This window comes from Artibeus jamaicensis, unplaced genomic scaffold (assembly GCF_021234435.1).
Source record: "Artibeus jamaicensis isolate MK-2021 breed Jamaican fruit bat unplaced genomic scaffold, CSHL_Jam_final contig_465, whole genome shotgun sequence".
NCBI classification, from domain to species: domain Eukaryota; kingdom Metazoa; phylum Chordata; class Mammalia; order Chiroptera; family Phyllostomidae; genus Artibeus; species Artibeus jamaicensis.
Genome location: NW_026521843.1, coordinates 34,830,766 through 34,854,143, shown reverse-complemented (window position 1 = coordinate 34,854,143; position 23,378 = coordinate 34,830,766). Strand labels below are relative to the sequence as shown.

General features: G+C 38.5%; 1 protein-coding gene across 3 annotated transcripts in view; it reads left to right on the top strand.

The window, feature by feature from the left end:
- The window catches only part of PSME4 (proteasome activator subunit 4), a 98,379-nt gene that overhangs the window by 2,511 nt on the left and 72,490 nt on the right, over positions 1-23,378 (top strand). For all 3 annotated transcript variants that reach the window (XM_053666879.1, XM_037158439.2, XM_037158438.2), the window contains exons 2-3: positions 20,951-21,091; positions 21,708-21,824. In XM_053666879.1, the coding sequence (XP_053522854.1) occupies positions 20,951-21,091; positions 21,708-21,824 (258 nt within the window). The remainder of the gene's footprint in view (positions 1-20,950; positions 21,092-21,707; positions 21,825-23,378) is intronic.

Sequence of the window (23,378 nt, the reverse complement as noted above, 5' to 3'; positions counted from 1 at the left end):
CATAAGTTTACATTTAAATGATGCCAGGGTGTGTGCTGATAGCTATCAGTTACATGAGTAGTGGTCATATTTAGCACTTTGTAGAAGAGTGGAAAGTAGTAGTAAAAATAAAATCTCATTTTCCCACTAGCTCTGTGGCTGGAAATTACTTTAATCATGTGTTTCAGTATTCTTGGGAGAGAAATGGGGGGGTTGGACTAAATAATTCCTGAGAAACATTCTTGCTCTGGTATTTTATGATTTTAATTTTTTATCCTATGAAGCCTCAAATAAGTCAGTGTATATCTTACCACAAGGACTGGGCAGGTTGTAAAGTATCGGGCACGTTCCTGAAGAAGTGCTGTTGTAAGGAATGTAAGTGCTGTTCACAGGCACTGGGACTGGACCCCTGACCAAAAGTGGACACCCCCCCCCCCCCAGTCTAGGTGTCTCCTGGCTCGGGTTGGGCGGGGGTGGGGGGGTGGAGTCCTGGTTTGAGAAGCACCCAGGATCCCCTTTATTGACTTTTTACTTCACTATTAGTTATCATAGCTCTGTTTGAGTCTACTTTGAGACTTGTCAGTCTCTGTAAAGAAAGGTTACTTATGTGTATTTAAAAAATTGGTCCTGTGATGCAGCCCAATTTCTCTTGTGCAGACGGTTTAAAGTGTTAGAACTTGTTTAAGGAAAGTCGTGTGACATAACATAGCACAGGACCATTTTCTAAGAAGCACAGAAACAGAAGAGAGGAACAAACTAGTGGTCTTTATTTTTACTTTTTTTGCTCTTTTTTTATTGTTGTTAGAGTACAGTTGTCCCCATTTCCCCCCATCTACCCCCATCTACCCCCTTTTGGCTTCTTGGCGACCCTTCCCCAAACTAGTGGTCTTTAGAAAACAGCAGTAAAGACAGCTCACGGACACTAAGTGAAAAGTGTTGGTGGAAACTGGTATGGCCAGTGTAGAGAATGGAATTGAAGAAAGGTAATCCTGAAATTTGCTTTTTCTCCCTTACCCTTCCGGACCTGTCCTGAGAGCCACTGAAGTCTAGTTTATCTATACCCGGCCTTGCCACCAGCATTATCATCTCGGCCTTGCTTAACTAACTTTTGTAGCTTTCAAGTCCTCTTTTGGAAAGTGGGAGTGTAGACTATTAGTGGTTTTTCAAACTTAAAAATTTAGCAGTGGACTATTTTATAAAATAAAAATCTTAAACACAGAATTGGACTCCTCAGGCTATAATAGTATTGAATTTTTTCTTTGTGACACTTCATTGAACTCCTGATGCCTACTTAGGGCTCCAAAACATATTGTTTGAAAAATCATCACTGAAGTAGTCTCTAAGGGCCTTTCTAGCTTCCTTGCTGTTATTTGAAATTGGTCTGGAGGAAGGGCAAAAGGAGGGTCAGTAAGTGAATGGGCTACTGTTTTCTACAGGTTTACCCCATTCATGATCATATCTTTCTTTCACAGATTTTTGATTTTAGTGAAGTGAGCTGGGTGTATTACCAATTTAGATGCCTTGTTTGTTACAACAAAAATGTTATATTCTGTGCTGTTTTGTAATGAAATGACTGTGTTATGCTGAGGAATCATCTCATCTGCTAATGAAATCATAGCTCCCTTGTTTTATTATTAAGAATAGTATGTAGTCTTCTTCCAGGACAGAAATTGGATTATCCTAATCAAAGCCACATAATGTATTAAATTTAATCAAGATATGAGTTATCTCATACACAGACTGGCTCTTGTGGAAAATAATAATGTGAAAACAGGAGCACCCAAATTCATATCATGTGTTTTGAGGAAGAAAGTAGAAAGTGCTAACTACTGAATCTCAGTTGCTTGGTAACATGTACTTAATAGAGTATCTAACGTTTGAGTGTTGAAATGGTGAAGTACATGATAAATACTGGGTGGGCCAAAAAATCCCTTACGTTTTTTCTGTGCAGTGTCTCTAGTAGTGCTTACTTGTCTTTAACTTTATTTGAAAAACAATTTTGTTAGATTGTATTGTGACAGCTGTCAGTCACTTCAGCGTGCATTTAAAAAAAAACTTCAAAATTGGCAAATTTTCGTGCAGCTATTTTAATATTGAAGATGGAAAAATATATGCAGCATTTTTGGTGTATTGCACTTTATTATATCAAGATCGGTAAATGCAGCTGAAAGGCAGAAAAGATTTGTGCTATGTGTGGAGGAGGTGCTGTGACTGATGTAATGTGTCAGAAGTGGTTTGGGAAGTGTCTTGGTACTGTTGTCATTTTGGCCGAATAGCTCTTCGCTGTGGGGCTGTCTTGTGCATTGGAAGATGTTTAGCAGCTCCCCTGCCCTTTACTCACTAGAAACCAATAGTGGGAGATGGCTGATGTACTCAAATTATCTAAATCAATAAAGTTATTGGTGAAAATGAAAAATATGTCTTTATTGAAAAAAACTAAATGGACTTTTTGGCCAATACCATACAAGTGCTTTTTATTTGTAAAAGAATCTTGAAATCTTGACACATTACTTCATTCATTACGGAAAACCAGTTAGAAAAAGTAGTAGAAAAGGTTTTACCTTTAATCAATAACCACATTCAAAGTGGGAACCAAAATTGCTTTGCAGTGAGGAAGTTGATTTTTCCATAGGAAGAAAATAGAATAAGTGAATTTAAGTGATTTTGAGGACATACATTTTTTCTTTTAAAGATTTTATTTATTTATTTTTAGAGAAAGGGGAAGGGAGGGAGGAAGAGAGGGAGAGAAACATCAATGTGTGGTTGCCTCTTGCATGCCCCCTGCTGGGGACCTGGGCTGCAACCCAGGCATGTGCCCTGACCAGGAATTGACCCCCTGGTTCAGAGTCTGGCACTCAGTCCACTGAGTCACACCAGCCAGGGTGATTTTGGGAACATAAGTTTTTCTGACTAAGTTGTATAATAGCATACACAATCAGCTATTCTTCACATTAGATTTTTAAAAATTTTTTTATTTTTAAAGCAGTTTTAGGTTCAGAGCAAACTTAAGCAGAAAGTACAGAGTTTTCATGTATTTACTACCCCACACAAGCACACATTTGATATGTCATAGCAGTGTCCTACTTGAGGCCCCTCCCATTTTCCGGGGACCGCCTGGTCATTCTTTTAAAACACCAATTCCATGTACCCATCACCCATCGTCAACATTTATCAACTCACTGGCTTATTGTGTTGTTCTTACCACCACTGCACCTTCTTTTGCTTCATTCATAAGTGCTTCCAGTATGAATCTTTAAGAGAAAAGGAACTGGACCAAAAAAGTCAATACCAATACTGTATAATATTGAAAAAAATATTAGCAGTGACCCACTGTCACTTTGAGCAACCTCATGAAGTTCTTTTTTGCAAAATTTGTGATTTTACTTCTGGGTTTCCATTTCATTTATATTGCTTTGTCTAAGGTTTACTATGAACAGACTTCATGGACATGTTTTAAAAATAGCTTATTAAGCCCTGACTGGTGTGAGTGGGTGGATTGAACACCAGCCTGAGAACTGAAAGGTCGCCAGTTCTATCCCAGTCAGGGCACATGCCTGGGTTGTGGGCCAGGGCCCTGGTTGGAGGTGTATAGAAGCAACCAGTGGATGTAGATCAGTGTATCTCTCACACATTGCTGTTTCTTTCCCTCTCTTTCTCCCTTCCCCTCTCTCCACAAGTAAGTAAATAAACTCTGTTGAAAAATAGCTTATTAATGAACATTTTGATACTACAACATTAATCTTTCCTCTTCCCTTAACTTTGAAGACGTAGAATAAGTCCTGGGCTAACAAGGACTCCCTTGGATTATCTCCATTTTAGAAATGAAGACACTGATGTTTGTAGGTTAATAGTTGCATTCAAAGTAGTAACGTCAGGAGTCTTGTTTGAACAGAGTATTTTCTGAGTGCCTTTTATAGACGGCACTTTTTGGCACTTGGGCTCTGTTGGTGTAGAGTTTTGCCCTCGGGGAAGTTCCAGTGTGCTCTTTCTCTTAGGCACATTTTTGTTTATTTGGGACAGACTAGGTGAGATGTATAACTCCATCAGGAAATTTGGGAAAAGAAAATATGAGTTCTAAGTTCATTGGTTTTAAAAAAATTCTCATTCTGACCGTTGTATTTTAAAACCCTACATTAAGAAAGGCAGAAAAATAATTAGTAAAACTGCCATTAGTTGTTCTTCTGAGATCCGAATATATCATCTGAAAAGTTTTCCCAAGTGGCCTTGCAGTATTGCGAAATAAAATTTTTTGAAGGGAAATAATGGCAGATTTTTTAAGGGACATTGATTTATTAGTAAATACATGCACAACGGGTAAGCCTGTCCTTGTTGTGGAACCTGTGTGTTTCCTTTTTTTCCCTAGTGAGACTCATTTCTAGTGAATCCTCTCCCACTTTAACACAAAATCCAAATCTGTTTCCCTCTAATCTTTCTAGAAAACTAGATTAAAAAATCTCAGTCATATATGTAAACAGCAAGCTGAGAACGTGGTAATAAAAGTAACAGGGAGCAAACAATAAAAAACCTTTACATTCATTAAGATCACCACTGGAATGTTAAAAGCAGTACATACTATAAATATTCTCACTTGGAATCTTGAGGTTGCTTACTTCCATATTTGGCCTAGGCTCAGCATTTCTTCCCTTTTAGTGCACTCTCTCTCAATCTCTTGTTCATGCTTTTCTATTCCTGTGTACACATCTATCTCCCCTCTGCTGTGAGCTTTCTTGAGGTCGGTGTCTTTCGTGTTTACCTCTCCTTTCCTCCATTCCCAGCATTTAGTACAGTGGTACATACTTTCATAGGTACTCGGTAATATTAGAATCGACTCTTGTTATTTGAAAACTAAAGCATTATGCTGGTCTAAGGATTTTGTTACTTTGTCAGTCAAAATGGAGAAATGAATCTGGGATGAGCTCTATTTTAATACTGGGTTCAAGAGAATATATATATTTAACCAAAGTAGTGGCCGGAAGCATTTTGGTTAAGGAAGAAGTTGTATTTCATAACAAATCCAAAGTTAATTAGAGAAGAAAGCAGACTACATCGGTTATATCAGGGAGTTTGAGATTTCATTAAAAAATAACTATAATATTGTATGGTTAAATATTAGTATTCAAATGTAGTTAGATGAACCATAAATTTTTGGTAGTGGTCATTACCTTTTAATGCTACTTTGGGTGATTCATAATACCTAGACCCCAAATTTTAGAGTTTAAAAATATGAGAAAGGCTTTTTCCCTTCCTTAAATAACATTGGTTAAAAATGTATTGATTTTACACACACACACACACACACACACAAACACACACACGGTTTTCATCCCACTTACTTATGCATTCCTTCTGTTGCTTCTTGTATGTGCCCTGACTGGGCATCAACCTGTTGGGATGGTGCTGACCAGCCGAGCGACCCGGCCAGGGCAAGGCTTTGTCCCCTTCTAAGAAAAAACACTGTTGCAGCTGTGAAATGGGTTTGAGAGTAGTATTGTAGTTCAGATAAATTGGAGATTGCTTAAGAATTGTTAAACATGCTTCGTAATCTTCTAATGGTAGACGGTCTAAATGGAATGTATTAATAACTTCTGAGCTGTCGGTGTGGGTGTGTCATTTTATTTCCTGACAATTTTCTTTTTCAAGCAAAGGATGAAGTGGTTTTTAAGAGCTAGAAATTTTATGAAGGCAGCCTTTTGCACGTGAAAGTTTGTAGTTTGGGCAGATTCCTGAAAAGTTTACTTGTGATAGTTTGTGTTCTGCAAGAAGGAAGGTTACTTGAGATCCCAATAAATAAAATGTCAAATTCTGTCAACAAATCCCAAACAGAAGTCCCAATTATGTGTATGGCAGGAGGAAAATCACTGCTTAACAAATTGAGGAATGATTACAAATGTAGTCTTTTTAAAAATTCATAATTTAACAGACAAAATATCATAAGGCTTTCACTTTGTGTTTTGTTTGCCTGCTTGGTTGCTTGTTTGTGGGATCTCATGGTTTTTATTTCTATGTTCATTTGTAAGTGTTTAATAGAGAACTTCACAAATTGTGGGTTATGACGAAAGGGTAAATCATTTAGTAGATCTTGACCAGTTGTTTTGGGGGAGGGTTGTTTGTTGATTGGTAAACTAAATTAGAGTTATTAGAGTGAGTTTGGAAATAATAAGGAGGAATGTTTATGACTGTTGTTTCAGTTCTGTATATCTCTCCGTGTATACTGGATTATATATAACTGTAGTTCGTAGCCAAACAACATGAAAGCTACTGATTTTACAGGTTTCTTTCAGATCATATCATCAACACCTATTTATTAAGCTATAAAGATACAAGGGACGAAAAAATGAAAAGTTGTGACAGTTTAAAAATATCAGTAACCTTCCTTGGTCGAGTTGCTCAGTTGGTTGGAGCATCATCCCGTACACCAAAAGGTTGGGGGTTTGATTCTGGTCGGGACCCACATCTAGGTTGTGGGTTTGATCCCTGGTGGGGGTACGTGAGGTAGCCAACAGATTAATGATCCCCTCCCCTCCCCTCCCCTCCCCCTTTCCTCTCAAAAGTCAGTGAACGTATCCAGGTGAGGAGATACATATATACACACACATATATGTGTCAGTAACCTGAGTGATCTTACAAGAGCACATTATTATAGATGTTACTTACCATAGGTTGAGGGTTCAGGATGTACTTGCACTATGCTAAGGCTTTACATGCATTATTTAATTTAATTTTCACGAACAACCCTATGAACTGTAGGCATGTTTATTATCCCAATTTTACCACTGAAGAAGTGAGACTTAAGAGAGGTTAGATGTCAGCAGATTTGCCTGATGACCACAGGGCTCTTGCTCTTAACCACATGTCCAGAGGAATGAAAACCCCTGGGCTTTGCAGCCTAGAAAGACTGTACTGGGAAGGAGGACTGCAGCTGAGCCTGGAGGTAGCATTTGGTTGGTTAAGGAGCAGTTTGGAGAAAGCCACTTACTGTAGGGGAATGGAGATGTGAGCAGATCGACTACAGCTGTTAAAGTCTGTACTCAGCATTCTATTGAATTAGTTAATCAGTTACCTGTCTCCCTGTCTAAGCTGTATGCTCAGGGGCAATTTCTTACTTATTTTTATGTTTCCATTGCTTGTTGCCATGGCTGGGTCTTAAGTGACACTCTGAAAAGCAAGTCAAGAAATGAATGCCCATTATCCATGTCTCAAGGGGAAAAGATGAGCCATCATCATTAGGTGTTAGTAGTGAATGACTTTTACTCTAGAAATTGTCATGTCGATTTTAATGTCATGAAGAATATAAGTCTGAAATACAACGTGCTGAAATTCCAAGTGAGCACTGTTTAACCTGTGGTGGATGTATGAGGTTTGTTCGGAAAATGTCTGGTCATTGTTAATATAACAAGAATGTTTTGTGTGACATTGATGTTACCTGGCAGCCAAGGAGAGTGGACTGGAATGCACGTGTGTGAACAATGAAGACTTCACTGTGCTAGACAGTGGGGGCGGTAGACACCATTGAGTGAGCATGTGTACTGTGTGGCCATCACATTCAAAATGACTGAGCGAACAGACCAATGAATCTGCGTGAAACTTTGTGTTAAGCTTGAACCTTCCTCTGTTGAAACTATTGGGATGATTCAGAAGGCAGCAGCTATGGATAGCTGGTGATTGACATCTTCATCATGACAATGAGCTGCTCACGCATCACATCTTGTGCAGAGTTTTTCTTCGAAACATCAAATTACCCGGGTGCTGAGTTACCCCCTGCAGCCCAGATTTGGTACCCTGCTGTTTCTGTTTTTTCCCAAAACTAAAATCACCCTCGAAAAGGGAAAAGATTGTAGACCATCCATGAGATTCAGCAAAGTATGATGAGGCAGCTGATGGCAATTGAAACTGTGTGAGGTCCTCAGGCACCTACTTTGAAGGGGACTGAGGTGTCATTGTCCTGTGTGCAGTGTTTCTTGTATCTTCAGTAAATGTCTCCATTTTTCATATTACATGGCTGGATACCTTCTGGACAGACCTAGTATACATACCTCAGATCTCTTATCTAATGTGAGGTCTTTCATTAGCAATATTGTACTTAATAAAGATGCTAAATCTAGACTTCCGCCAAGGTGGAGGCGTAGGTGGAAGCACTGCGCCTTCTCCCACAACTAAGTTTAAAAACAACAAAGTTTTAGCAACGAAAACTCAGCCAAACCACAGAAAATTGAACTACATGGAAGTTGGACAACAACGAACCCTTCAGCCAAACTGGTAAGAGGGGCAGAGCCAGCAGCAGAGCAGGGTCAGGCAGGAAAGATCCACCGGACTGACTCAGGTGAACAACCCAGGTGCACCAGCAGCCATGGGCGGATCCCAGGTGTGGCGAAGCAGGCGGACCCACTGAGGGCTGATCCCGGTCACACATTCACACGCAGATATAAACCCATGAAGGAGCTAGCAGTGAGACGGACTACGCAGGCCCCAGTGGCAGGAAGCAGCAGAGGGAACTGCCATTGTCCCTCTCTGACCCCGCCCCCACATACAGCGTCACAAACCAGCGACCTGGGGGGCCCCTCCTTGGAGAACACCTAAGGCTCCACCCTCATACGTAATAGGCGCGACCTGACCAAAACATTATGGCTCAAGCAGAAAAAAAGCTCAAAGCCCCAGAGCCAATAAATCTAAGTGACCAAGAGATAGCTAACCTTTCAGATGCACAGTTCAAAACACTGGTGATCAGGATGCTCACAGAACTGGTTGATTATAGTCACAAATTAGAGGAACATATGAAGGCTAAACTAATTGAAATGAAGGGAAATGCACAGGAAACCAATAGTGGTGGAAAGGAAACTGGGATTCAAATCAAAGGAGTGGACCAGAAGGAGGAAAAAAAATGACCAAACAGAAAAGGATTGAAGAAACAAGAATCCAAAAAAATGAGGAGAGGCTTAGGAACCTTCAGGACATCTTTAAACGTTCCAACATCTGAATTATAGGGGTACCAGAAGGGGAACAGGAAGAGCAACAAGTGGAAAACTTATTCGAACAAATAATAAAGGAGAATTTCCCCAATCTGGCAAAGGAAATAGACTTCCAGGAAATCCGGGAAGCTCAGAGAGTCCCAAAGAAGTTGGACCCAAGAAGGAACACACCAAGGCACATCATCATTACATTAGCCAAGATTAAAATGAAGGAGAGAATCCTAGAAGCAGCAAGAGATAAGGGGACAGTCACCTACAAAGGAGTTCCCATCAGACTATCAGCGGATTTCTCAAAAGAGACCTTCCAGTCAAGAAGGGGCTGGAAAGAAATATTCCAAGTCATGAAATCCAAAGACCTACAACCAAGATTGATCTATCCAGCAAAGCTTTCATTTAGAATGGAAGGGCAGATAAAGTGCTTCTCAGATTTGGTCAAGTTCAAGGAGTTCATCATCACCAAGCCCTTATATGAAATGTTAAAGGGATTTACCTAAGAAAAAGAAGATAAAAAAGATGAACAGTGAAAGGACAGCAAACTCACAGTTATTAAGAACCACACCTAAAACAAAAGCAAACTAAGAGGACGGCTAGATCAGGAGCAGAACCATAGAAATGGAGATCACATGGAGGGTTAGCAACAGGGGAGTGGGAGAAGGAGAAGGGGGGAGAAGGTACAGAAAATAAGTAGTATAGACGGTAGGTAGAAAATAGATAGAAGGGAGGGCAAGAATAGTAGGGGAAATACAGAATCTAAAGAACTTGCGACATGTGGTCATAAAGTAAAGGGGGGTGGGGGAGGGGTGTGCAGGGTGGAGGGAAATGAAGGGGGGAAATAGAACAACTGTAATGGTATAATTAATAAAATATATTTTAAAAAAGATGCTAAATCTGTTTTTAGTGTGTTTTAGAAATGTACGCTTAATAATTTAAAGCCAGTTTGCTTAATTTGGTCAGATATTTATTGTTAATTTGAAGGGCTTTTGTCTACTTTAAAAAAAATTAGCTCTGGTGAGCCATTTGTAAGTATTAAAGCATACTATACTCCTCAAGGTATACTTGTATATTCAATAAGTTGAAAATAATGTTTCTCAGAATGTCTTTCTTATTTTATCTCTGGTTAAGAGGTAAGGATTGAATAGGTGTTATGGAGGGTTGGTCCCTGCCACTTAGTATTTTTCAGTAATCTAAAGAAATACAGTGATATATACATACATATCTGTAGTATGAGACAGTATATGAAAAATACCCCAAGTTTGGTACAGCTGTTAAGGGGCAGAGACAACAGAGATAACACTTTCGTTTGGGAATGAAGGAAGACTTCAGGAAGAGGAAGTCTTAAAGATTTCTAAGACTTCTATAGATTGTCTTCTTCTGTAGATTGATTTATAAGAATATGAACAAATAATTCACAAGAAAAGAAATACATAGTAAACAAACACCTTAAGATATATTTTACATCATAACTAATGCAATGTAAATTGAAACAAATTGCATTAGTATTACATTTTTAATGATTGGAATAGATTTTAAAAAGCATGTATCATGCCCTAGTCAGTCTGCTAAGGGGCAATAGTTCTCAAATGTGGTGAGACATCTGGGAAGCTTATAAAAAAACAGCTGGTACCTGCAGCCCCCCCACCCCACCCCATTCTAGAGCAATTAAATTGAATGTCTTTCATGTATGTTAATCAGTTACCCATCACCATAGCCTTGTGAGGACACCCACCCAGGTTTTACATACATATACACACATACATATATACATACATACGTATATCTATATGATTAAATGATTTGTCCAAGAGACTTAACATAGAGCAGTTTGAATTCTCAGCAGTCTTCAGAACCATAACATAGAGCAGTTTGAATTCTCAGCAGTCTTCAGAACCATGCTCCTCCTGCTTGCTTGGCTAATATGTTGAAATCAATAAATTTGTCCAAAATTGATTATAATGTCCACAGTTGCAGAGAAGCTAGAATGGAAACATAAGACATCCTCCATATTAGGTAGAAATTAAATTGCCTTTGTTCTATACCAGCAGTCACTTGGAATTAATATCCTTTATTATTGTTTGTTTGTGGTAGTGCATCCCCTTTATCGATCCTCGGCTTGACCTCTTTGGAGAGGAAATAGGGGAAGAAGAAACGTTGTCTTGGTTGTGTCTTCTGGCCACAGAGTTCCCCGTTCTTGCTCCGTTCCTCTACCTGAAGGTGTCTCCTGTCCTCTTGCCCCAAATGTTCAGATTATCTTGATCTTGGGTTTCCTGTTCAGAGTGATGACAGCTGTCTAATCTTTTAAGATTCAGTTCAGTGATCACTGTATATGGTGAAACGTTGCTTCACAATAAAGAATCCTAAAACTCTATTAATACTTCATTTTTTCCCCTTACTTGCCCTTGTGTCCGGTCTCCTCACATCTGATTTGTGAGTTGTTGGTCTACAGGAACTGTTTGAATCATAACTTTCATTGTGTACATGTCATTTGCTTTAGAAATGCTTTTTGAAAAGAAGAGAGGTGGATTTACGAAAAACACTTGATTTTAAGCATTCACTCTTTGGCAGTGAGAACTGTTATCTGTATCTTTTGTATTATGTGTAATGATGAAGGACTTAGTCCTGTAATAAAGTCAAAGTAATTAATTTCATCCGATCCTCTAATTTTCTCTGCTAATTTTGCCTTTTTTTATTGCTTATTTTTTCTGTTTGGTGGCACCTTAGGAACAGAAAGAAAAGACTAGAACTGATATAGTTACAGCAGAAGTGTTATTTGTTTTGGCAGAGGGATGATGTGCAGTTGCTGTTTGAAATTAAAATTTGGAGTTGTGTAGAGATTTCACTGGTCATGGTAGTATTCCTTACTGTAAAATATTTATCATTTAGTCCTAATTGTCAGGTATTAAGGCATTAAAAATATTCTCGTTTCACCATTAAGTCAAATATTTTACATTTTAGTCTTTTATTGTTTTAAAATGTAATTTCTGCACATTTCTTCTAGAGAAATTTCTTTTTTGTTAGTATTATGAATGAATGGAACAATATTCCTTCAACCATCACTAGTTATTTATTTACTTACTTACTTGTTTTTAATGTTGGTGCCATACAGGCTGCTGTATGGCACCAACATTTAAAGCTGCTGCTTTAAAAAAAACACTGTAGATTTTCTTACATAGTCTAAAAGGTTGGTTTTTTTTTTCAGTTGGTTGCTTCAATGTTTAGATATAATTATAGCATTGACACCATACTATTCTACCTTTCCTAAAACAGTTACCTTTATTTTTGTTTCCTAGTTTACCAGTAGTGTAGATTCAGAAATAATGCCAAATAATAACAGTAAGAATAGTCGTTCTCCTGGACCCGATTTCAAAGGAAGTGCCTCTTGGAGGGGGAGTGCCTTAAGTCTGGGTGTGGGCTATTTAACTGATATTCATGTATGTATTGTAAAATGATTTGGTTTCTTTTAGTTACACTTTAGTCTTTTCTAATTTACATTTTATTATAATCAGACTATTTGACTGTAATAACGTTCACATGTTAGAATTAAGTGAGGTTTTCTTTGTGACTAGTTTAAGACCGCCCCACAGAAAGAAGAGTGAAAAGAGGGCATTGTTTTTGTAAGCTTGCATTAAAAAAGAAAGCAAACCATTGTATTTATTTATTTTTACAGAGAGAGGAAGGGACGAGAGGGAGAGAAACACCCTTGTGTGAAACATCTATTGGCTGCCTCTCGCACTTCCCCAACCCAGAACCTGGTACGCAGCCCAGGCACGTGGCCTGACCGTGGCCTGACCGGGAATTGAACCAGCAGCCTTTTGGTTTGTGGGATGATGCCTAACCACTGAGCTATATCATTCAGGGCTATAACCTACCATTTTTATTTTTGTCTTTTAAAGTCAATTTTATTAATGATGAACTTCAGTCAAACTCAAACTGAGATGTTAGACATAGTAATAGATTTTGTTGCTGTTATTTTGCACATAAAGTTTCATTTTCTTTTTCAAGACTCGTTAATAGGTGGTATTGTATGCTTTTATTAGGAGATGCATAATTCCTGGTTCTGTGTGTGTGTGTGTGTGTGTGTGTGTGTGAGATTAGTTGCCGTCCTCCACGCATTAGAAATTGCAAAATGGTGATACATTTCATCCTTATTAGCTTAAGTTCTCTAGAGAACTTTTCCTCACCAAATATTATTTATCCTGAGGTACAGTCCCTCTATGAGGGGCATGACGGATGCTTGAGTTCTCTTAATTTACCGGTATTTAAGATAATGCCTTGGTTCTTAGCATTCTTCAAAAGTGAGATTTGTGGGGTTTTCTTTTGTGCGTGTGTGTGTTTATAGTTTTTAGTATCATTATGAACTTAATGGATTTGAACATCCATTACTGTCGATTGTTGTGATTCATACTCCAGTGGTATCATTTTTGGCTAGTGAGAACCATACAGCTTGACTCCTGTGCTCTACTAAATAGAACTTTAGTAGTCTTTGACAAGGGGTATTTTTATTTAACATAAGTGCATTGGAGTCTAAAGGCATAAACTGCATTTTAACAAACCATTCTTTTATTGGCGTGTTTGTTCCCTTTTCCCCCCAAGAAATTTTTATTGCAAATGTGCATTGAAAAACTTTTTGCTATTTTGACTTTGATATTCTGAATTTTTTACTTGTTTAGGACTAATTGCTTGATAGGTGGAGCTTAAGAAAAATCATCCATAAATACTTTTAAGTGCTTGCAATGAGAAATTGTTATTTTTTATTTTTAAATAATTTTTCTAAAGATTTTATTTAATTTTAGAGAGGAGAAGGGAGGGAGAAAGATGGGGAGAGAAACACTAATGTGTGGGAAACACTGATCTGTTGCCTCTTGCACGCCCCCAACTGTGAACCTGAGCCACAACTCAGGCGTGTGCCTTGACCAGGGATTAAACCAGCGATTTTTCACTTTTGGGGACAATGCCCAAGCCACTGAGCCACTCTGGTCAGGGCAAAACAAAAAATCTGGTATTTAAATTATCAAGTCAAAATACCTTCTTTGTGTTTTGAGTAGAACTACCCCCAATAAAGTATTTGCTTAATCACTACTAGGTGACTTGCATGTTTTATGGTTACAAATAGTCTTTTTTTTAAAGATTTGTTTATTCTTAGAGGAGAAGAGAGGGAGAGAAACATTGAAGTGTACAGGAGAGAGAGAGATTAGTTGTCTCTGACGTGCCTGCAAGCGGGAACCCGGCCCCAGAACCCAGGCAATGCCCTGACTGGGAATCGAACCGGCGACCCTTCAGTTTGCAGACCTGCATTTTAATCCACCGAGCCACAGCAGCCAGGGTTAATTGCAGATAGTTTTAATGTTCCTCTGAAATTATGTTAATTTCACTTTATTGACAGATATAGATGGATTAGAAACCCAGTGATTACCTTGAAGAAAAACAGCTGGTGAAAATAAAGCTTGTATTGAAAACCAGTATTTTTAGACCCTAGCCAATCTCTAACTCTTAGTCTATTCAACAGTATTGCATAATTTTATATTTTACTTTAAATTTCCTTGTAATATATAGCAAACTATCAAGAGGTGTAGTAGAACCTTGGCCTGGTGGCTCAGTTGGTTGGAGCCTCATCCTGCTCACAAAAAAGGTTCAGGGTTCATTTCTCTGCAAGGGCACACACCTCGGTTCCCGGTTCGGAGCTTGTACAGGAGGCAGTGGGTCTGATTGATGTGTTTTTCACATCGATGTCTGTCTGTCTTTCCCCGCCTTCTCGCTCTAAAATTGACAAATGTTTCCTTGGGTGAGGATTAAAAAAAGATATAGTAGAAAAAAAGTTGACATTATTGTACATTTTCTTAAATAATTACTGTCCCTGGCACTCCACAGTCCTCTTTGCTTGAGATGAAAATATTTGAATAATTATAAGGTTGTCAGGAGGAAGCAGTTGAAAAGTGCTTTTGTACAATATTACCTTTTACTGTTATTTTTCCCCCTCTGTGGGAGGATGGAACATAATGACTTGTCATCTATATATTCTGGATAGTTTAAGAAATAGTCTCTTCAAAAGTTCAATCATGACTGTTACCAAGGTTTCCAGGGTATTTTGAGACATCTAGTAGTAATTCTTTGTACTAAAATATAATATGAAAATTAATTGGAAAAAAGAAACGAACAAAGTATGCTTTAAAGTAGGATTTCTGAACATAAATATATAGAAAAACCAACTGGAATGGTTTTGAAAAATGAAAATTCCTAGTCTTTTAAATATTTTTTAGATTTTATTTATTTTTAGAGAGAGGGCAGGGGAAGGAGAAAGAGAGGAAGAGAAACATTAATATGTGGTTGCCTTTCACACACTGCCTACTGGGGCCCTGGCCTGCAACCCAGGCATGTGCCCCAACTGGAAATCAAACTGGCGACCCCTTTGTTGGCAGGTTCCACTTGGCACTCAATCCACTGAGCCACACCAGCCAGGGCAGAAAATTCTTAGTCTTCACTGTCAGTATTTTGTTGATAAATTCCCCCCTTTAAGAAACAGTTTTATTAAATATAATACTCTCAGTATTTTTGATGGACTATATTTAAGATGGAGCTGATGAATATGCATTTTAAATAGTCAAATGTCTAATAGACATTTACTAGGTAGTAATATCAAGCAGTTTTTCCCACCTTAACATATGAAATGTCCTGTTCTCCACATTCTCTTTCACCCAGGCTTGGTATTGTTAGGCTTTAAGTTTTAGCCAGTCTTAGGAGAGTGAGGTGGGACCTTTCTGGTGTTTTAATTTGCTTTTACTGTTGAGTATAGATGTCGAGTATCCTTTCACATCCCGTTAGTCATCTGGATGTTTTCCTTTACAGAGTGCCTGCCTGAGTCTTTTGCCCAATTTTTATTTGGGTGTCTTTTTCTTACTGATTTGAAGGAATTTTTAATATAATTTGTCTCTGGGTCTTTTGTCAGATATATGTATTCCAAATATCTGACTGAGCTTTTCACTTTTAATGGTGTTCTGTGGTGAACAGATGTTCTTAATTTTAATGAAGACCAATTATAATTTTTCCCCCAGTACTTTTTGTACTCTTCAGAAGAAATCTTGGACTGCGTTTTGAGAAATGCTGAAAGCAGAATTACTTTCTAGTTGGCAAGAACTATTTACTGGTTGACGGGGAAATAAAATGTTTTTGAACAATTTCCCTAAAAATCTCTAATTTTGTCAGCAGTTCTAGCTCTTCTAGAAATCTTTCGGTCTCTTCATTAGTATTAAATTTGCGGCTTTGAAGTTTATTTCAGTGGTTTTAGAGCAGTGTTTCTTTAATTTATCCTTGTAAATGTCCCAGCCATTGGGGAAAGTGAACGTACAGCCCTGAGGGCTTCTGGAGTTCTGGCAAGGCCTGAAGTAGCTGTCGAAATCAGGAAATGCTTTGAACTTTTCTGCTTTATCTTTAAAGTGTGTACCTGGTTCAAAAGATACACTTGGAAGTAGCATTTAAATGCTTCCTAGCTTTTACGTTGAAGGTGGCATTAGGAGGAGTCTGTATCATGTCTATTCAGTAACTCGAAGAGCCTCTACCAGTCCTGGCTGGTGTGGCTCAGTGGATTGAATGCTAGCCTGCGAACCAAAGGGTAACATGTTCAATTCCCAGTCAGGGCACATGCCTGGGATGTGGGCCCGGTCCCAGAAGGGGGCATGTGAGAGGCAACCACACATTGAAGCTTAGCTCCCTCTCTTTTCTCCCTCCCTTCCCCTCTGTCTAAAAATAAATAGAATCTTAAAAAAAAAAAAAAAAAAGAACCTCTAGCAAGCCTGGGCTTATGGTATCTCTGTCTGCCTTCACTAATCCATTTGCATTAGCAGCCCAGGGTGGTTATGAAACTTTTACAAGTAGTTGGTAGAGGCAGAAGAACACCTCAGGTTTTATGGTTCTGCCTCCCATGCTGTCCCCTCACTGATTCATACTGAGGTGTAATCACGGGATTGTACCCTGAAGTGACAGAAAGGAGCTGAATAAATAGTCAGCAGCCTGAGAAAATTAAAAAGTGCTATTAGTGGACAAAGATTTTTAAGGAATTTCTGGAATGTGGAAAACATTAGGTATCCTCATTTTAGAATTAGTCATGTTTTTAATTTGAAATTAGTTGTTGGGTAAGCGCAAAAGATCATATAGAAAGTATTAGTACTATCTTTTCTGTTTATTTATGTATTTACTTGTCTGTAAAATGGTCTTCCTCAAAGGAGTTTATAATTTTAAGTATCCAGTAATTTGTTCTAAATAACTTTTGGTTTCTTAAGCTTTAGTTATTTCTGAATCCTTAAATATGCTGTGATTAGTCATTCATGCTTTTTGGAATAAATTTGCTTATAGCTGATGGTTTTGATTACATTAGTTCTCTAAAGCTAAAAAACTGAAAATGTATAATTTTGAGGCAAAATACTACATTATTTTTTAAATATTTAATTTATTTATCTTTAGAGGGGCAGGGAAGGAGAGAGGGAGAGAAATATCAGTGTATGGTTGCCTCTCATGCATCCCCTGCTGGGACCTGGCCTGCAACCCTGACTGGGAATCGAACCATGGTTGTTTGGTTCACAGGCCCATGCTCAAAAAATACTACATTATTTTTTATAGTAACTTTATTATAGTCATGAATAACTCTTGGAAACAAATGGTTCCTGTTTTGTGAGTTGCTGTGTTGTTGCAGGGTTCCGAGTAAGACATACACATTCGTAAAAGATTTCTTGTGATTAAAACAGACGTAGGCTTATATATCTGTACTCTTTTGTTCTATCTTATTTTTTAAAAATATTTTATTGATTATGCTATTAGTTGTCCCATTTTCTTCCCTTAACTTCCCTCCACCCTGCACACCCCCTCCCACCCACATTCCCCCCTTTAGTGGGGAATGCACATTCCCCACTGTGTCATAGGTTCTTTGTGTCATAAGTTCTTTGGCTTCTACATTTCTCATACGATTCTTCCCCTCCCCCTGTCTATTTTCTACTTACCATCTATGCTATTTATTCTCTGTACCTTCTCCCTTCTTCCTCCTCCTCCCACTCCCCTGTTGCTAACCCTCCCATGTGATCTCCATTTCTGTGGTTCAGCTCTTGTTCTAGTTGTTGGCTTAGTTTGTTTTTGCTTTTGTTTAGTTGTGGTTGTTAATAACTGAGTTTGCAGTCTTTTCACTGTTCATATTTTTTAACTTCTTTTTTTAAATAAGTCCCTTTAACATTTCATATAATAAGGGCTTGGTGATGATGAACTCCTTGAACTTGACCAAATCTGAGAAGCACTTTATCTGCCCTTCCATTCTAAATGAAAGCTTTGCTGGATAGAGCAATCTTGGATGTAGGTCCTTGCCTTTCATGACTTGGAATACTTCTTTCCAGCCCCTTCTTGCCTGCAAGGTCTCTTTTGAGAAATCAGTTGACAGTCTGATGGGTACTCCTTTGTAGGTAACTGTCTCCTTATCTCTTGCTTCTTCTAGGATTCTCTACTTCATTTTAATCTTGGCTAATGTAATTATGATGTGCCTTGGTGTGTTCCTTCTTGGGTCCAACTTCTTTGGGACTCTCTGAGCTTCCTGGATTTCCTGGAAGTCTATTTCCTTTGCCGTATTGGGGAAGTTCTCCTTCCTTATTTGTTCAAATAAGTTTTCCACTTGTTGCTCTTCCTGTTCCCCTTCTGGTACCCCTATAATTTGGATGTTGGAACGTTTAAAGATGTCCTGGAGGTTCCTAAGCCTCTCCTAATTTTTTTTGAAATCTTGTTCCTTCCTTCTTTTCTGTTTGGTTGTTTCTTTCTTCTGGTCCACTCCATTGATTTGAGTGTCAGTTTTCTTCCCATCACTGTTGGTTCCCTGTGCATTTTTCTTCATTTCACTTAGTGTAGCCTTTGTTTTTTCATCTAATTTGCAACAAAATCAACCAGTTCAGTGAGCATCCTGATCACCAGTGTTTTGAACTATGCATCTGATAGGTTGGTTGTTTCTTGGTCCCTTAAAAGTACTGGCTCTGGGGCTTTGATTTGTTCTTCCGTTTGAGTCATAATTTTTTGGTCAGGTTGTGGCTGTTACATATGAGGGGCGGAGCCTTAGGTGTTCACCAGGGCGGGGCTACCCAGTTGCTGGGTTGTGACTCTGTATGTGGGGGTGGGGTCAGAGAGGGAATAATGTTACTGGGTCTGTTCTCTCTCGGATTTTGGTCCTCTCTGCCGCTTCCCACAAGCAAACTGGGCCCTTCTGGTGCTGGTTCCCGGGTAGGTGGGCTTGTGTACATTCTAGGACCCTGTGGGTTTCTCCAACAAACTCTCTTGTGAGCCTGGGAGTGTCTTCTGGCACCTCACCCCCCACAAGTGTTTTCAGTTGGTGCTTTTAGGCTCTATTTCCTGGTGACAGGGACCTGGGTTGTGTAGTCTGTCTCTCTGCCCGTTCTCCCCTGGTTTATCTGCCTGTGAATGTGCAACCGTGGTTTGGCGGCCACCTTGTGTGCCTCACTGGGTCTGTTCTTTTCCTCCCTGTGCGCCTGGTCTGCCACCGCTTTTTCCTTCCTCGACCCCTTTCTGCCAGCCGCTGACTCTGCCCTACCAGTGTGGAGGAATGGTTGTCGGACTTCCGTACAGCTCAGTTTTCTGTGTGTTGGTTGTGGTTTTTTACTTTGTTTCTAAATTTTTGTTGTCCTTAATTTTGGTTGTGGGGGGAGGCACAGTATGTCTACCCATGCCTCCATCTTGGTCAGAAGTCTCTCATAAAATCTGTATGACCAAAGTCTGTAAGTTTAGTGCCTGTGTTTTCTTCTGTGTACTTTATTATTTCAGATGTTGTGTTTAGTTCTTTGATCCATTTTGAATTTTTGTACATGGGGGGGACACACATTTTTTAATGTGGCAAGATGCAGATTTACTCTCTCACCAGTTTTTAAGTGTGTAGTACAGTATTGTTAACAACATGTACATTGTTGTTCAAAGGATTGAGAACTTTTCCACCTTGCAGAACTGAAATTCTGTATACTTGTTGAACAGTTTCCCACTTCCTCTTCTGTTCCAGCCCCTGGCAATTGCCACTTTCTCTTCCTTTGAGTTTGATTATTTCTTTAAAAGTTTTTATTATGTTTTTTAGAGACAGGAGAAGGGAGGAAGAAAGAGAGGGAGGGAAATATCGGTCGGTTGTGTCTTGCACAACTCCAACCCAGGACCTGGCCTACAACCCAAGGCCTGTGCCCTGACCAGAAATTGAACTCATAACCTTTTGGTTTTGCTGGGACACCCAACCCACTGAGCCACACCATTCAGGGCTTACTACTTTATTATTATTATTGTTTACAAAAGGTTTTATTTATTTATTTTTAGAGAGGGAAAAAGAGAGAGAAACATAAATGTGTAGTTGCCTCTTGCACACCCCCTACTGGGGTCCTCGCCTGCACCTCAGGCATGTGTCCTGAGTTGGAATCGAACCTATGACCCTTTGGTTCACAGGCCAGCACTCAGTTTCCTGGGCCACACTAGCCAGGGCATCAGGGCTTATTACTTTAAATACCACACTTAAGTAGACTCATATTTGTCTTTTTATGACTGGCTTATTTCACTTCTTAGCATAATGTCTATAAGGTTCATTTGTATTGTAGCATATGACAGAAATTTCCTCTTTTCAAAGGCTGAATAATATTTCATTGTGTATATACATACCACATTTTTAAAATATTTTATTTATTTATCTTTAGAGAGGAAGGGAAGGAGAGAAGGAGAGAAATACCAATGTGTGGTTGCCTGTCATGAGTCCCCTGCTGGGAACTGGCCTGCAACCTAGGCATGTGCCCTGACTGGGAATCGAACCGCGATCGTGTGGTTCGCAGGCCCGTGCTCAATCCACTGAGCTACACCAGCCAGGGCTACATACCACATTTTAAAAATCCATTCATCTGTTGATAGACATTTATGTTGCTTCACATGGATGTTGTGAACAGTGTACAAGGAACATGGGCGTGTCACCATTCCTATTTTTAAAGGCTATATTGATTCTTTTCTTGCAGATATATTCGACTTTATGGAAGAAAATTTAGCAAAGAAGATCATGTTCTTTTTATCAAGTTATTGTATGAGCTGGTATCAATTCCAAAACTGGAAATCAGCATGATGCAGGGATTTGCTCGTCTCTTGATCAACTTGTTAAAGTAAGTCAGTTTTCCTATGATTTTTGCTAAGATTACTTTGTGTGGTTTTTTTTTCAAGGTTTTAGGGAATGAGAACTAGGTGTTCTTTTGATAAGAAGACCATGCCCAAAATTGCCAGTTTAGAAAAAGATTGCAAAAAACTTTTTACGATGAAATCATGTGTGTTAACCTTTTCATTCCAATTTCATCTTCATGAAGCCTTTGCTTCTCAAGGACACATTAAACTATATGTTCCATACATAGGTTGTGAGGTCTGTGAAGACAGGGATAATTTATTTTATTGCTTATCCCAAAAGCATGCAGCACAGTGCTGGAAACTTTACTCCTTAGATAGATAGTATGGGAAAGTGTGAAACTCATCCACAGTAATAGTGGTACAAATTTAGATGTCCCTCTTTACCAGGTGCTCTTTGAGGTTTGAACAGCCGCAAGAATTTAGTACATTGTTCTTCCTGCTACCTGTCATGTTCTGCCAGTGAGCAGGCTGTGGATGAGGAGAAGCAAAACCCACTGTGATGACAGCAACATTTAACAACTGTCCTCCCCGAATAGTATGTGTAATATACACACACCTGCACACTCATACATACATATGTGTTTACTTTCCTCTAATTAGGAAAAAGGAACTTCTTTCCAGACACGATTTGGAGTTACCTTGGAGACCACTTTATGACATGGTGGAAAGAATATTATATTCTAAGACGGAGCACCTAGGATTAAATTGGTTTCCTAAGTAAGTATTTTCATTTAAAGAACTTCTTTGGGAGCACTTGGGGGCTTTTAGGGGTTTGATTATAATTGAGAAATACTGGGTTATGTAAGATAAACAAACAAATGTACAATTTAATGTACTCCTTTCTGTGTAACTTAACTCCTAAAACAGTTTTAGCCTTCTTTAAATTGTATCTGAAGCTGTACTTAAGAATTTCCCATCAAGATTTTTCTAACAGCACCATACTGTCATTAAAAGTAATATACATTTGACATTCTTTATAATACATCTACATGCTTTAATTCTTCAAGTAAAATGAATGCTTCAAGAAGAGGAGCTTTGCATATTCCAGGGGCACACGGTTTCACTTAAAAAAGCATCAGTTTTAGTGTTAGATTATCCTGAGAGCACAAACTATTCAAATGTACAGTCCTTGGATTATTTACTTTCTAGTAATGTTTAGACATAACTGAGCTTACAAATCTGTGGCTGATTATGGCTTCTTGTATGTGCTCTTGACTCAGATCTCTAATTTCGGTATGTTTTGTATTCTGAATTTATGGAGTAAAATAGGATAATCTGCCCTTTTTGGTTAGTAGTGATTTCAGACTTGACTGCAAAGTATCCTTTTCCCCTGTTAACAGGGTTTGTCCATTTGTGATGTAGCTATTAATTGCTCAGTGTTGCTCAAACATGCTCAATCTTAGCATGTTTGTCTTAAAATACTCATGTTATTTGAAAGTGATGTTTATTTTTAGAAAATTTTTCCTTTAGCTATTTGCCTCATTATCTAGAGTTGTCATATGCCCATATATATACTTATTCCTCAAGAGCTCCATTTTATATTCCTGTATTATTTTCTTTTTTCTCTTTTGTAAATTGTCGTTATTAAAGATTTCTGTGGTTTCTTTCTCAATCTTAGACATGTTTATTTTACTACTACTTGTAGCTTTCCCAGTTCACCAGTTCAGTTAATTAATCCATGATTAATCCTCAGGCTTCACTTAAGTGAGCTGGGTTTTTTTTTCATAGAATTTTTTGAAAATCACAGCAGATGGCAGACTTTAAGAGATTTTCAGGTCATAGTTAGTAGTGAAATTATGTAAATGGAAAGAGTAAAAAAGAATATGACTATAGTTGATCCTGAATTTAGGCCTTAATTGGCTTTTGGAGAGTGCTCACCAGTCATGTATTTCCTTAAGGTTTCATGTGTTAAAACCAGAAAACCCATTTTTGAACCATAACAAACAGAAAATTCATCATGAAACTAAATGGTACAATCACAAGTACATTTTAATAATATACATTTATTTATTTATTTTTAGAGTGGAAGGGAAGGGAGGAAGAGGGAGAGATACATCAATGTGTGGTTGCCTCTCATGTGCCCCCTACTGGGGGCCTGGCTTGCAACCCAGGAACTGGTGACCGACCGCTTGGTGCTGAACCCACTGAGCTTCACCAGTCAGGGCTATAAAATATATTATGAAAATTTAAAAAATTAATGTAAAAACGTTGTAAAGATTCCTTATGAGTTTTATTTCTGCTTGTTTATTAGGTTTATTATATGAGCTCATT